At 37.5% G+C, this 16,638-nt stretch overlaps 1 protein-coding gene across 1 annotated transcript in view; it reads right to left on the bottom strand.

Annotated features, from left to right (window-relative positions):
* Positions 1–2,152: 2,152 nt before the first annotated feature.
* Positions 2,153–16,638, bottom strand: part of LOC107709989 (integrin alpha-3-like) — a 34,113-nt gene continuing 19,627 nt past the window's right edge. Inside the window, exons 9-25 of the mRNA XM_016514660.1 lie at positions 16,445–16,522; positions 15,946–16,013; positions 15,642–15,784; positions 15,335–15,484; positions 15,115–15,212; positions 14,695–14,863; positions 14,013–14,090; positions 13,672–13,751; positions 12,853–12,930; positions 12,560–12,662; positions 10,806–10,982; positions 9,470–9,589; positions 9,187–9,300; positions 4,343–4,438; positions 4,050–4,175; positions 2,960–3,113; positions 2,153–2,230 (exon numbers count right to left, since the gene is read on the bottom strand). Coding sequence (XP_016370146.1) covers positions 3,003–3,113; positions 4,050–4,175; positions 4,343–4,438; positions 9,187–9,300; positions 9,470–9,589; positions 10,806–10,982; positions 12,560–12,662; positions 12,853–12,930; positions 13,672–13,751; positions 14,013–14,090; positions 14,695–14,863; positions 15,115–15,212; positions 15,335–15,484; positions 15,642–15,784; positions 15,946–16,013; positions 16,445–16,522 — 1,789 coding nt within the window. The 3' untranslated portion in view covers positions 2,153–2,230; positions 2,960–3,002. The remainder of the gene's footprint in view (positions 2,231–2,959; positions 3,114–4,049; positions 4,176–4,342; positions 4,439–9,186; positions 9,301–9,469; positions 9,590–10,805; positions 10,983–12,559; positions 12,663–12,852; positions 12,931–13,671; positions 13,752–14,012; positions 14,091–14,694; positions 14,864–15,114; positions 15,213–15,334; positions 15,485–15,641; positions 15,785–15,945; positions 16,014–16,444; positions 16,523–16,638) is intronic.

Below are 16,638 nucleotides of genomic sequence, written 5' to 3'. Positions count from 1 at the left end.
AATCATCACATTCCTGTTCATTACTTACAAAATTAGTAACACGAGCGCGCATTTAGGACAAAACACGCAATCATTGTCTTTTATTAAGCCATCACTTTATTTATTTATTTACTAACGCAGCGTTGAAAGCTAATTAATGCACACAGCCTTTAGCTGCGTAGATTTACAGGTCTGTTGACACGTGAGCACAGGACTTATTTTCACCAAATGAACGTTTAAGTTAGACATGTAAACAACATCCACTTAATTTATAAAACATTTTACATACTAATATAAATCACTGGAGTAGAAACATCCACAAAATCATGACCGGTATACACCAAATACACAAAATAATGTTCTTTTTAGCAGCATCATATGACCCCTTTAAGTCACATTTACAACTGACATAATTCCCCACAAGATCTAAAACTTGAATGTAAAATGAACAACAATCAGGGCATGAAACACACATGTTCATGTCACACACCACAGCACCTCAGAGTGGAGCTAAAAAAGGCTAAATTTGAAATTAGGTAGGCTACTGTCCCAATTGCATAGGCCAGGAGTATTTGTGTGTATGTCTGTTTGCTGTCCTGCACTGAACGATTCACATTCATATGTTGAGTCTTTTTTCTTTGAAATCCATCAGTGTTCCACATGAACCTGACCTGATGCAAGATAAAAATATATAAAGCAAGAACAGAATGAGAGGGATAGTGAGTCATGACTGGGCAACGGATTTTATCACTATTGGAAAGTCGAAGAGAAAATACAGTGCTATTTTCAGTTACAGGGCACATCACATACAAGTCCTCACACAGACAAATGCGAAAGAATGAAAACCAAACATAACACAGAGCTCAACAACAAGGATGACCCACTAGAAAAGTGGATGACAATTTTACACTGATTTCAAATTCACAAATCATTGATTTTGTACATCCATTTTTATGCTTTTCATACGTGTTTGACTGTATTCATCTTGTTGGTTAACAAATATAAGGTTTTGTTCAATTTGAAAACAAAATGACTTGACAGAATCAAAATGTGTTGAAAACTTCATGCCAATATGTTTTGCACATCTATTCTGTACACTGTAAAAAAAAAAAAAATTCGAAGTATAATCTTTATTTCGAAATAAAGATTACTGGAGTACACCTTAAAAATACTATTTTAGTCTTTCTACTTTAAAATGTCATGTTTAATTCAATTTGTTACTTGCAATTTCTTTGTACTTGTAAAATTTCCTAGCAATTTCTGAGTGAAAATTTTATCAAAACCATGTTAGTTTGTTTTGTCAGTGTAAGCCATTTTTTTTAGCAGAAATGAATTACAGTACATTTTAGCTGTATAATTTCCAGCTAGTTGCATGTTGTTTTCTTGCAATCATAATAAAAGAATTTTACTCAATAAAAAAAATAAAACGAAACATATAATGAAAAATTATTTATAGCAAATATACAGTAAAAACACATTGCTATTCTCTTAAAAATAAAGGTTACTTTAGCGGTTTTTGCTGCGATTCCATATAAGAACCATTTGGGTTCCCCAGAGAAACTTTCAGAAGAAAGTTCTTAAAATAACTTTTTTTTTTTTCTCAGTGTGAAGAACTTTTAAAAATCTAAATAACATTCTTCCACTATAAAGAATCCTTTGTGCATTGGAAAGATTCCATGGATGTTAAAAGGTTCTTCATGGAACCATAGATGCCAATGAAGAACCTTCATTTTTAAGAGCATAAATATAAAAATGGATCATTCCTTTGTGGTGGGTGACAGTGAAAATGTTGGCAGGCCAAGCACAAATCTGAACTACTGAGCCAGCAGGAAAAATCCTTATTGTTGAGCCCGTCAGCATACATAATACATGTATTCTGTTGAAAAACTGTAACCAAAATAAACATCAATACAGTATGTAATCTCACACAGAGTCTTCTGTATAATCAGTTCATGTTTGACCGTTTTGAACAAACATTTTCAATTATATCTGATATCCAGAAGTTGTTCCAATCAAATCAGGTAGAGTTCAGGTAAAGTCCATTCCACTGTCTAAAAGAGACAATGTAAGAGTGCTTTCATCAGTAGTACTGTGTCTTTTCAGTCCAGCTTGTGATCCAGTGTTTCTTATTTTTTGTGGTGTCCACAATTAAAAAGCCCTGGTTTACCTGGTACTGTTCCTTCTTACAAATCTTCACGCCTTGGTATTTTGGCATAGTTCGAAAGTAGGCAGCCCGCTTAAAAAAGCCACTCTGTGAGAAAACAGAACAAAGAGCATTGTGAGCAAGCATCCTACCACATTATTTTACCAGGATTATTATAGTGACAAGGTAAGTAGCATGTGTTCAAAGAAGCTCTGAGAAATCCGAGAGCTTCAAGTGAAGTCGTTTTACGAGATTACAAGATTAACACTAAATAGCAACTGACAGAAAGCATTCTTTAAACTCAAGTGAAATTATGAAGAGAGCAAATTATTAAGAGTTAGAGCAAGCGTGTAAAAATGTATTATAAATTCAGCTGCAGATTGTGAGGGGGAAAAGAAAGCTTGTTATCTATGTAAGAGAAGATGTGATCAGAAGGAGTTTGCTGCCTCAGTTGAAAGCAAGCCCCAAACTGCAAAAAAAAAGAAAAGAACACGGTAACGCAGAAGGAAGTTATTAGTCTTGTCAAAGCAAGAAAAGGCATTCAGGAGTTGGATTAAAGCAATATACAGTTGATGGTTTAAAACATCATTCTATCTCCAAGATAACAGCATCACAAGCCTGAGGACATAACAAAGAGCCTCACGTATCAATTTGTTTCAGGAAAAAAAACAACCTCTAGTGTTTTTGAGAGCAATGATGAGAGTCGAAAACAGACGAGGCAAGCGTTGTGTCTCAAAAGGGAAGAGGAAAGACAGTATTAGCAGAGCTTGCATGGAATACATTATTGTTAATTAAGCCGAGTGTTTTAGCTAGAGAGCTGTTGGCTGTGGCACCTACGAATTCACTATTTGTGTCAGAGGCCCACAATGGCCAGCGAATCTCAGTCCTCCTCTGTAAGGCGGTCATTTTCAGATGGCTGTGTTTTCATTTCTGCTTTCAGGGCCTTGGCCTCATAAAGCTCTCTGGTGTTGGCCCTCTTGAAGAAACCGCACTGGGAACAGGATTCAGATATGAGCGATCAAACAAAACACAAGGCATGGCTGGAGGAATTGATCTAGTCTCGAATCGGCTGCTTTTCTGGTACAAATGTTTTGATATATGTGTGATATATTTAAAATATATCCATGTGCAGCATCTATCGACACCATAAAACATTCAACATAGAAAATACACGTAATTTGACTGCAAAATACTGTAAAAATGTGATTTGGGAAGTGAAAAGTATGAATTACATATCATTTATGCTTAAAAACTATATTCAACAAAAAAAATACACATACTTTCACAATAAAATGGCCTTTTATATTTACATTTTATTAACAAAAATAATTATTGTTAATTATTATTATTTTTTTTGGTGATTTTTATTTCGTTTTTTTTTTTTTTTATGAAGTCCCTGCATGATGCGCCACATTTGATTATATTATAATAGATTTTTTTGTTATTTAATTCATGCTTACAGCATAATTTTATTGTATTTTATTTTGTTGTGTGTTACCTGGATGGTGGTTTGTGTGTGTAACACGGCTCACTGTCTTTATATGTTCAACTGCTATTGTAAAAGCTTAAATAATTAATTATAATTCATTATGTGGCCTACTATTTTAATAATGTTGGTTGGTATCGACATTTTATCAGTTAACAGAATATATGGTTATGATCGGTAAGTTTACAGGCACCAAAGTGCCATTATGAACGTATGAAATGTTGCCTCACAGAAGAAGATGATTAAAATGTGTAGCAGTATGTGTTGTTGTTTCTCTCAAGGTGGAGGTAAAAAAAAAAAAGAAACTTCACACTTTGTTTATGGTGTCAAAGCATAATGTGATAAAATAAAGTCGTTGTTTGTGTCCTTCCATCTAGAATAACACGCAGATGTGTGAACAAAAGGAAAGTGTGGAGCATTGAAGTACAAAAGGATCCTCACCTTCCACAGTAAAATGACAATCAGACTCAGCAGAATAACTCCTGCCAACGCGGACACAATGATTATCCACAGAGGCACTTCATACTGAAGCTCCTCTGCCTCTGCAGGGTCTATAGCTACTGTAAACTAAACACAGAAAAGATGTTTACTGTCATTAATCTCTAATGCACCAGAAAACGTATACAGGAAATTGCCTCATTTTAATAATTATTTGATTTTCCCTCACTTATGCTAAATGTATGCAAGAGAGAGCTCCAGATAGAAGAGGAAACTCGGAGATGTTGGGTTTGTACCTCACGGGTGTAATTGCTCATCTTGATGCTTGGTTTGTCTGTTTTTAGACTCAGTGTGGCTCTACCATACACAAGTACTCTTGCAGCATTGTAGTCCTGTAAAAAGAGAGCTGCAAAAATGTTATTTTCTGAACTTCAGAATGAGTATCATGTACAGCACTGCACATTTGGGATGTTTCTTTTATTTGGACTAGTGATGGGTCGTTCATGAACTAATCATTTGTGCTTCTCATAATTATATTTCATTATAACGATTTCCTAGTTCACAATATGATAAAAGACTGTGTATGTGAATGTGTATGGGGAATTTAAAAAGCACCTAAATACAGATTTGCTGAACAAGAGTTCAGTCAGTAAAATGATCTATTTTTCCCACCGTTATATTGGACACACTCAGCTCAGGACACCGAGTACTCTACTAATCAGCTGATGAATTAATTCTGCTGGGTTAAATAAGGGAGACGTCTGAAATGTGCAGTGCTGGTGAGGCTACAGGAACAGATTGAAAACTCCTTCAGGGCTACGTTTCTCAAAAATACTGTACCTAAATAGCTCATAGAGACCAGGGGTACTAATAAGGGGCTTTCGCACCACATAGTTCTAGGAACTAGCCAGCAGGGTCATTCCTAGGGAACCATGGACCGTTTTCCTGGTTGCATTCGCACCAGCAGCAGGAACTTCAAAGCAGCTGACAGCGACGTCTTTATTCGTGGCATTTACAAATGTCAACAACCGGTGAATGGAGGACGTCGTGATCGGAGCTGTTTTTGTTGCGTGTCGTGGGTTTCGCGATAATGGAGATGGAATGTAAACACACACTTAATGCGAGTGAAAGAGTGAAAATCTGACTAAATCTCCTGTGACAACTTGCAGTGTTACATATCATCGAGGCTGAGAAAAGAACATAACGCTGCAGACAACAGATAAATGTCGTTATCACTGTTTTTCATGTTCGTGGAGTAAATATTTTTACAATGCTTTTTAAAAATGCTGGGTAGCCGGTGTTTCGTATGTGTTTGGCCAGTCACTGTAAACTTACATCACTGGTAGTTTCTACAGAACTTGTTTTAGACTCTACTCTGAAGAAGGAGCCAATTTAGTTCCCCCAAACTGAGTTCCTAGAACTAAAACCGTTCCTAGTTCCTGTGGTGCGAACACACCAAAAAGCGGGAACTTCCACCAACAGTTCTAGGAACTATGAAAAGGTTCCTCCGATGTGAAAGCCCCTATAGTTTCTGCAGTATGGCTTGCAATTGGTTTCCTTTAATGAAACACAGCCCTATTCAGTAAATGCTGACAGATATTAAAGTGCTGCTATGTAAATAAGGCATTTGAACATTCTTAATATATTTCACAAATTAGATCACAATTACATTTTAAATTTCCACAGCCAAGAAATATTTGGAAGAACCCCCAGTTAGAAATGTCTAAATGTCATAAATACAAAATACAAATTATATATATATTATACATTATACAAAACAATAAAAAATAAAGTTAGGCTTTAGATGATAAAACAATATATACTGTATACTGTGTTCAAAGTTAGTGGAACGTTTCCGTAGTTAATGTGAAGAAATACTTGAGGCGATATTACTTCATACATCCACTAAAATCACATTGGGACCAGTTAAATAAAAGTAATGGCTTACTAAAGTTAAGGTGGTTCTGAGAAAAGTCTAGCATCATTTGTTTGCAGATGCCCTTGCTTCTAATGCAAGTTTTAAGTGTCCAAATACTTTTTGGGGCCACTGTATCAACTTTAAGCCAAAGTATATTGCATATTTTGAAGTACTGCACCTGGTGTAACAAAAATGAAACCACTTAAACCCTCATAAACTCTGAAAAATGTCACAAAGCGAGTGTGGGATTTATCCTTGAGAGCCTTGCATGCAACAAGCCTGCAGTAATGAGATGAGGATGTGAAGTTTCAAATGAAAGCGGAGCTCTGACCTCAAGCATCGTGCTGTTCCATATGCGTGCTCTGACAGTGAGATTGGCTGAGATGTCCATGCCAAGCAAGGGGCAGGTGAATGTCTGACAGAGGGCACTACCTGTGTCACAGTCCTGAGATTGAGAGAGAATGAGCAGTGACAGCCAAAACACTCTTCATTTTGTCTTTGTCTAGTCTCTGTTGCATACTACATCATGCAAAGTATCAGAGGAGACATGTCATGCCAGTATCATCCAGTTGCCTAGCAACAAAACAATGGTTGAGGGAGACGGATATACTCACCAGGTTGGCAGGAGGTTTCCTCTGGACGGCCCGTGGGTTCGGGAGGGTCTGCGGTTCAGTCTGTTCAGACCCTAAGGAGGCCTCGTCTCTTTTCCTCCTTCTAGTCTTGCGCTCTGACACCTAATCCACAGGAGGTAACACGTCCATCACATTAACAAGCTCATTATATTAAGTGCATGGCAATAAAATGCTGCAGGGATGATGTTTTTTCAAAAACAGCGAGTTAGCATATTAGCACGTAGGTTTCCGAAGTCAATGGGTTTTTCAAATGGGATTTTTGTTAAAAGCCTGAAATAAGGTCAGTGTTTAACACAATCTCAAGATATTATGTTTTATTCTACAACATAAAATACATCAGTAATACCCCCTTGTGATTTTTTAAAGTTTTTTTTGCATCTTGACAAATTCGGTTGCTGACAAATGGCTGAACTGAATTACAGAGGTTGTAGGGCACATTAAACTGGAAAATGTTTCTTTTATAGTAGTTCGTCTATAGCCTATGTTTAGTTTTTGACTTCTGGCAGTTGTATTTTGGCTTCATAAATCATAAAAGTTGTGTTCATTTGCAAAGATTATCATCATGAACAAAATGTGTAAGAATCATAAATGTGTGTTGGTCACAGAGCTTATTTTCTAATCCAAAAAATGTTGTTGAGGGATCCAGGGAGATACTAACTTCCAAGTTGGCCTACAGAAATATGTAATTCCTGCAGCACTCTACTGGATTACTTTCCACCACATTACGGGTTTCTATGCCATATTAATAAGCATAAATCACCTAGAATTGGAATATTTTGATTGACTTGCTTAGTATGATGTTTCTGTCTTAGTTCCTCGTTCTTTTTTGAGTTCTAGGATTTATTTGTAGAGCATCTAGACCTCCTAAGCACATGTCACACTGATTTATAGGCACAGAGAGATAGATAGTTTCCAAACCACCCTCTGCTTCATATTAGGAGCTAGACTTTTTCTGAAATAATTCCCACTCGGCTTTGTACATTGAGTGAGATTGCAGTGCGAGCTGTGAGTAATATAGTTCTGGGAAAGGAGGAGGTCCCAGTCCCAGCATGATTTCTTCTGCTGCTTCTCTCAACGATTCAAAGGCTGGATTGTGCTAAACTGCTCTGTCATCAACACCGTACTGCAGAAAAACCATCAGTGACTTTCAGACATCTAATCACTTACAGTGAGATTAAGGGGGTTTATGACGTTATTTTCAGGGACACAGAATGGCTTGGAGGTTCCTGTCATCTGAATCTCTGACAGATAAAGCAGCCACTTCTGATTAGCCACAGAAGAAGGCCACTGAAAGACCACTTCCAGATACCCCAGATTTCCCAGAGGTTTTCCAGAAAGAGCCACCTGCAGACAAAACAATAAACAAAACAATGACTGAGTAATTGCAAACTGATTGTGTCAAGTAAACTGATTGTGTCTACTGACTTACGTAGTAAAGAACTTGTTTTAGGTTTTTTAAAAAAGGAGTCACATCACACCACAGCTGGGTCAAGCACAGGTGTCACACATAGGGCACATCACAATTGACAATGACCAAATTGCCAAACTACTTTACATTCTGGCAAAATGGTGCCTAGTTTGCTCATATATCTCATCTTTACATTTTCGTACAGTCTACTTATGCCCCAGTGACGGTTAAAGTGATAGTTCACCCAAAAATGAAAATTCTGTCATTAATTACTCCCCCTCATGTAGTTCCCGTAAGACGTGTGGCACTACCGAACACAAGTACTCTTGCAGCATTGTAGTCCTGTAAAAAGAGAGCTGCAACAATGTTATTTTCTGAACTTCAGAGTATTATGTACAGCACTGCACATTTGGGATGCTTCCTTTGTTGGACTAGTGATGGTGGGTCATTGATGAGCGATGCTTTCACTACATCTGTCATGTGGCAAATGAACGAAAGACTTGGGAGGTGAGCTAATCATTTGTGCTTCACATAATTGTATTTAATTATTATGATATCCTAATTCACAATATGATGAAAGACTGTGTATGTGAATGTGTATGAGGAATTTTAACTCAAAGGAACAAAACAACCTGAATATAGATTAGTTCATTTTGCTGAACGAGAGAGTCAGTAAAATGATCCATTTATCATTATATTGGACTGGAGTACTCCACTAATCAGCTGATGAGGTCATTCAGCTGGGTTAAATAAGGGACACATCCAAAATGTGGAGTACTGGTAATGAGGCTCCAGGAACAGACTGAAAACCCTTACAGGGCTACGTTCTCAAAAGTACTGTAGCCATGACATCCATTAAAAACCACACTGGGACCAGTTAAAAGTAATGGCTTACAAAAGCATCATTTGTTTGCAGATGCCCCTTTGTTTCTAATGCGAGTTTTAAGTGTGTCTTAAGTCTCCAAATAGTTTTTGGGGCCACTGTATCAACTTTAAGCCAAAGTATATAGCATATTGTGAAGGACTGCACCTGGTGTAACAAAAATTAAACCACTTAAACCCTCATAAACTCGAAAAATGTCACAAAGCAAGTGTGGGATTTATCCTTGAGAGTCTGGCATGCAACAAGCCTGCAGTAATGAGATGTTGATGTGGAGTTTCAAATGAGAATGGAGCTCTGACCTCAAGCATTGTGCTGTTCCATACTCGTGCTCTGACAGTGAGATTGGCCGAGGTGTCCATGCCAAGCAAGGGGCAGGTGAATGTCTGACAGAGGGCACTACCAGTGCCACAGCTCTGACATTGGGAGAGAATGAGCAGTGACAGCCAAAACACTCTTAATTTTGTCTTTGTCTAGTCTCTGTTGCATACTACATCATGCAAAGTATCAGAGGAGACATGACATGCCAGTATCATCCAGTTGCCTAGCAACAAAACAATGGTTGAGGGAGACAGATATACTCACCAGGTTGGCAGACAGTTTCCTCTGGACGGCCCGTGGGTTCGGGAAGGCCTGCGGTTCAGTCTGTTCAGACTCCGAGGAGGCCTCATCTCTTTTCCTCCTTCCTGTCTTGCGCTCTGACACCTAATCCACAGGAGGTAACACATCTATCACATTAACAAGCACATTATATTAAGTGCATGGCAATAAAATGCTGCAGGGATGACGTGTTTTTGCAGACCAAAACCTGAAAATGAGTAAGCATTTTAGCACCTACAAGTCCTTGGTTTCCGAAGTCAATGGGATTTTTATTAAAAGCCTGAAATAAGGTCAGCGGTTAACAAAAGCACAAGATATTTTTGTTTTATTATACAACATAAAATACATCAGTAATACAACCTTGTAATTTTTGTAAGCTTTTATACATCTTGTCAAGTTGCTAACAAGTGGCTACATTGAATTACAGAGGTTGTTGAGCATATTAAACATCATCACACTGAACAGGAAAACTCATCTACTCACTAATCCGCTTTCACAGCCTTGTCGTGTTTATAATTACGCTATTCTAACTTAAATTTTCAGGGAAAATGTTCTCTTTTTTAAATAAAGACTTCTGGAAGCTAAAAGTTTTGTAGTTCGTCTATAACCTTGGCTGATGTTTAGTTTTTGACTTCTGGCAGTTGTATTTTGGCTTCATAAATCATAAAAGTTGTGTTCATTTGCAAAGATTATCATCATGAACAAAATGTGTAAGAATCATAAACTTTTGTTGGTCACAGAGCTTATTTTCTAATACAAAAACCAATGAAATAATTGGGTTTTTGTTGAGGGAACCAGGGAGATACTAACTTCTAAATAGAAGCCTATAGAAATACATCCTTGCTGTAGCGCTCTATTGGAATACGTTCCACCACATTATGGAATTCTATGTTATATTAATAAGCATAAATCACCTTGAATGAGAATATTTTGATTGACTTGCTTAGTATGATGTTTCTGTCTTAGTTCCTCGTTCTTTTTTGAGTTCTAGGATTTATTTGTAGAGCATCTAGACCTCCTAAGCACATGTCACACTGATTTATAGGCACAGAGAGATAGATAGTTTCCAAACCACCCTCTGCTTCATATTAGGAGCTAGACTTTTTCTGAAATAATTCCCACTCGGCTTTGTACATTGAGTGAGATTGCAGTGCGAGCTGTGAGTAATATAGTTCTGGGAAAGGAGGAGGTCCCAGTCCCAGCATGATTTCTTCTGCTGCTTCTCTCAAGGATTCAAAGGCTGGATTGTGCTAAACTGCTCTGTCATCAACACCGTACTGCAGAAAAACCATCAGTGACTTTCAGACATCTAATCACTTACAGTGAGATTAAGGGGGTTTATGACGTTATTTTCAGGGACACAGAATGGCTTGGAGGTTCCTGTCATCTGAATCTCTGACAGATAAAGCAGCCACTTCTGATTAGCCACAGAAGAAGGCCACTGAAAGACCACTTCCAGATACCCCAGATTTCCCAGAGGTTTTCCAGAAAGAGCCACCTGCAGACAAAACAATAAACAAAACAATGACTGAGTAATTGCAAACTGATTGTGTCAAGTAAACTGATTGTGTCTACTGACTTACGTAGTAAAGAACTTGTTTTAGGTTTTTTAAAAAAGGAGTCACATCACACCACAGCTGGGTCAAGCACAGGTGTCACACATAGGGCACATCACAATTGACAATGACCAAATTGCCAAACTACTTTACATTCTGGCAAAATGGTGCCTAGTTTGCTCATATATCTCATCTTTACATTTTCGTACAGTCTACTTATGCCCCAGTGACGGTTAAAGTGATAGTTCACCCAAAAATGAAAATTCTGTCATTAATTACTCACCCTCATGTAGTTCCCGTAAGACCTTCGTTCATCTTTGGAACATAAATTAAGATATTTTTGATGAAATCTGAGAGTTTACTGACCCTCCAGAGAGAGCAATGAAACTGATACATTCAAGTAGGGATGTGCCGATACGAGTATTGGTACCGAACGGTTATACATCGCTCGCTTTGCCAAGTGCATTACAAACGACTACATAATGGTACACACGTGCCCTGCTCACTCCAAAGTCCCCACTCCAAGAGGATAGGGATGATCACTTCCATTTGGAATTTGCCCCGTGAACCGTTCGGTACCGATACTCGTATCGGCACATCCCTACATTCAAGGCCCAGAAAGGTCTTCAACATGCGTTCACGACAGTACAACGACACAAACAGAGGAAGACGCACACTGTACATAAAACAGTCTTCATAAACATGTCCGGTACTCTTGTAAACGTGTGTCGAAGACTGACTCGGAAGAGAAGAAACTGGAAGAGAAGTCGTTTCGTTATTTTGTTTTTTGCACACAAAAAGTATTCTCGTAGCTTCATAAAATTAAGGTTAAACCACTGATGTCACATGGACTATTTTAACGATGTCCTCACCACCTTTCTGGGTCTTGAACGTGGTAGTTCCCTTGCTGTCTATGGAGGGTTAGAAAGCTCTCGGATTTCATAAAAAAATATATACTTAATATAGTTAGTATAAACTTAACTTGTGTTCCGAAGATGAATGAAGGTCTTACGGCAACGACATGAGGGTGAGTGATTAATGACAAAATTTTTGGGTGATCTATCCCTTTAAGTTCAGGGGTGGACCTATATGTTTACTCCAATACAGTTCAGCCAATCAAATTCGAAGATAAAGTGTAGCCTTTTTTCGAGCTGTTCAAACGACACAAGAACTTGCTACCGAAAAATTGCCTATACACAATCTATCTTTTAGTCTTTGTTTGCATGTTATCTTGATGATTTTTTTGAAGTTTTTGTTTTGCATTAGATTCGATGTTTCAGATTTTAGGACACCGTATGTCATCTTATTTTTACACCTGTTGTGCAACCATCTTTACACTGTTTCCCAACTAGGCCTGATGTAATAAGTCTGAAATTTTGTTCTAATCAGTTGTGTCTGCGGCAAACAACAACAGATTTTGTCAGTCATTTGGTTTCTCCACAGCACAACAAATTGTCCAACACTCGAGACTTGACACATCACAGCTAGTTAGGAATGTAGGCTGTAAAAAACATCTTGCCGTCAAGTTGAATTCCACTGGGCTTCCAATGTCACTGGTACTTTTCATGGCTGATTCTCCTATTACTTTTCCACTGAATTCTGTCCTAAACTGGGATAAAGGGCTACAAGAAAAATAGAAATGTTCAAATTAATATATTTGCAAAATGATTTGATTTTATGTAGCTCTTATTAAAGTTTAATGTCAGGCAAAAAAGTGAAATGTCTGTATAATACTGAAGTGTAACATGAGTCATTCTGACAAAGAAAAGATATGGTGAAATGCTCTAAGGATAGAAATGGCACAAGACTCACATATTAAAGAAGGGCTGTAGGACGTATTCCACCATCAGCACTCTCAACAGCGGCTGTAGATCATTCTGATCACTCCACCTGAGAAGTGTAGATGAAATCATCAGCCAGAGTCCAAATCTGAATCATACTCTTTAAACAAACCTCTTTCACAGACAATTGTTCTTTCATATGCATATAAGCCGTATGTTAATGGTTAAATCTGCAGAACTGAACAGTGAATCACTGAATGCTTTTGACCCTGTTTTTATGCACTGGACTCCTTCCTGTGGGTGGGTTAATGATATTCTTTCTATATACAGTTCTGCTCAACTTTGCATTCTCCTTACAGAATTTGCCAGATGTTTATGATTTAAAAAACAAACAAACAAAAAAAACAGAAAAAGAAGAAATAATTTTTATTTACTAGTACCTTGAAGCTATTTGATATAATGACTGAAACTACACAGACTCATACAAATACAAGCTACATATAATATTAAGAAAAAGGGACATGTAAACCTTTGAACAGCATAATTCAAGTCATTTTTTTGTATTCTGTATAATATGTAAATATATTTTATGCAGCTTCTTCAGGGAATGAATGAATGAATGAGGTAACATATAATTAGATTTGATCTCTCTAATTTAAAAAAAAAAGCTAAACATCTTAGAGATTCTGCACAGGTTATGTAAACGTATGCGCACAACAGTTTCTCTTCAGGATTCTGTGTCTTTAGAAGAGATATTGATTTTTTTGCGAGCTCATTTCCTGCAAAGCATCTCTCCCCAAACGTTCAGCCTATTTAAGAATCTGAAGAAAATAATGGAGATTTCTCATACGTTGAGAGCTGCAGTTCAGTCTGAATCTCCTGCATGTCTATTGTGATTCCTGTCGTTTCAAAGGTGATCTCAATCTCCACCTGTGAAAGACAGAAGTACCCACAAAAAAATAAAGACATCCATCTTCAGATTCATTACATCTGCTTCTAGAAATGCACTTCATTGCAACACTGTTAATTAAATTCACCTCTTATTATTACATCCTGTATCCAATAAGTAACCCTAAAGTCTCATCCAATACCCATTTAAGATGGTAGTTGCAGTATGTCTGCTGTTAAATCCCGGGGTAAGTGTGCTTAAAACCTATGAATGTCAAGTCACTGATACCAATGAAGACTTACCCTCTGATTGCTTTTGAAGGGGTCCCCCAGTGTACACAGAAGATAAGGCACCCCAGGAGACAACTCGACATTCAAGTTCTACAAGAAACAAAAACAAGAATCACGTAAAATTCTGTTTGCAGTCTAAATGTACATACACTAATGTTCAAAATTTGGGGGTTGCTAAGATTTTTTTAAGTTTCTGAAAGTTTCTTATGCTCACCAAAGCTAGATTTATTTTTATACAGTAAAACCAGTAATAATGTGAAATAATTTAAATTTAACATAAATGTTTTTTTATTTTCATTTATTTTAATATATTGTAAAGTAATGTATTCCTGTGATGATTAAGCTGATTTTTCAGCATCATTACTCCAGTCTTCAGTGTGCACATGATCTTTTAGAAATCATTCTAATATTCTGATTTACTGCTCAATTTTTATTATCATCAATGTTGAAAACAGTTGTGCTGATTAATATTTTTGTGGAAACCGTGATACATTTTTTTCAGGATTCTTTATTGAATAAAAAGTTCAAAAGAACAGAATTTATTTGAAATAGAAATATTTTGTAACATACAACTGTTACTTTTGATCAATTTAATGCAACCTTGCTTCCAAACTAAAAAAAGATTGATATGGACTGTATTAAGAACCGTCGAAGGAACTAAGGTATAATTTCTGAGGACATCTATTGATCTTGCCTTGGGGTTTAGGCTGGAGAAGCTGAGCGAGGTGGGAATGGTGACATTTAGAGAAGCACTGTAAGCATCTTCTGCTTTCTTGTCCTGTGATGGAACATTGGACACATTCACCATCAACTTCAGCTTCTTTACGCCAGTAGTGTAGTGGAAAATCTGCTGGCCATTCCGCCTGTAGAAACACACATATTGGCAGTTCACATCACATCTATGAAGTAATGACAATTTCCATTCAAGTCCAGTCCGGGTGATTGGATCATTGGTGAGTGTTCATGAGCAAAAATGGGTCATACTTGAAAGGACCTAAGAATCATATTGGGTAGATTCTTCCTTTGTAGCATGATGGGAGATATTCAGTCAAAAATTTATTTACTATTCAGTCATCTACTTTCCCTTTCACATGAAGAACGACAGTGAGCTTACGTGGGGAACGGCGTGTTCTGCTCATCTGTGAATGCAGCCGTCATCTGAAGGTTGCTCTCACATTTGTTATCTAATCCACAGGCTTTCTGAATGTGAATCTAAAGAACGAGATGACATTGGTGGAATATAAGCGAGAATGTGAGCAGGTCGTGAAGGGCAGACATCGTGCAATGAAAACATCAATTGTGTTTGAGCGAGCAAAATATGCTGTCAAAGGTACCTCAGCTTTGTTAGTCAGAGCGTTTTTTTGGCTGATCACAGGAAAGGCACTGAGGTCTTCCAATGTCTGCCCGCCCGAGGAAGGAGTCTCCACCAAAGACACCCTCAGCAAGAAAACTATCGGAGCAACCTTGTCTTGGATCGTCTTGGACTGTGAGAGTCAAATGCAGATGCGAGATATCAGAGTTATACAAATCTCTATACAATTAGCCCAATCTGATCACAACCCAAATAACCCACTCAATGATTATGAGCCTTTTTGTCACAAAGAATAAAATGACAATTCAAAGAATGGCCTTGTGTCATACCACTAGCTCGAGTTTCAGAGAACGACAATCTCCAGACGGATTAATAGACATTTTGCCAGTGTATTTGCCATCTTTGTTGTCAAGGAAACGAACACGAGGGCTCCGAGACGATTGCTGATCGGCGTCCACCGTATATTGAAAACCTGAGAAAACAACAGATCTTTCTTACAGCTACTTCATGTCGGACCTGAAGTCTGACAGTCAAAATGTGGAACAGCACACTGAATCATACATTTTGCATGACAATAATATCTAGAGAGTTTGCATTTATATTTAGGGTAATAAACTGAGATGCGGGACTTACTAATACTCTTCTGGGAACTGGCACTGCCAGTGCTGAATGTGTAGGACAAACAGACTTTTGCTTCAATACTGTAGGAGGAAAACACAGCAGAATTGACTGATTTTGTCACAGAGGCATTACAATACATTTCAAAATACATAATCAGTATTAAGAGTACAGCTGTTGCGATCAAATTATGAAAAATATAGATTTCAGCATAACATTTAGATCTACTCTAATTAGGCCAAAGGTTTTTATTTACAGCCAGTTTTTTTTTTTTGTTGACCAGCAGTGATTTGTGCAGTTTTTTTAATTAGTCTATAAACAGTCAGTGTTGTCAACTGGTCCTATTGAGTGAGTCTGATCCATTACGGATCCATCCATATTTTATGTTTTGGGAAATAATTGACAGTTATTATATTGTGACACTGTAGTCTTCTAAAGTGACTACTGAAGTGGCTCATTTCCATGCAAACAAACAAGTGTGAAAGTTGGAGTGAGATGTTTAAGGATTCATTACCAGGCATCACAGTCTTCTAGGCTGATAACCTCCGGTGTCACAGTGAAAGAATTCTTTAGGTGAATCACAGGACGTGCTCTTATAAGGGGGAAATGAAAGAAAACACAGTGAGATAAAGCCTTGCAGATCTGAAAAAATGACTAATCAAAGTACAATGATTTACACTGATTGATTAATTTGGGTTTTTGTCTTTT

Source organism: Sinocyclocheilus rhinocerous, unplaced genomic scaffold (genome assembly GCF_001515625.1).
Source record: "Sinocyclocheilus rhinocerous isolate Xijiao unplaced genomic scaffold, SAMN03320098_v1.1 scaffold1799, whole genome shotgun sequence".
Lineage (NCBI taxonomy): Eukaryota > Metazoa > Chordata > Actinopteri > Cypriniformes > Cyprinidae > Sinocyclocheilus > Sinocyclocheilus rhinocerous.
This window is presented reverse-complemented; position numbering and strand designations above follow the sequence as displayed.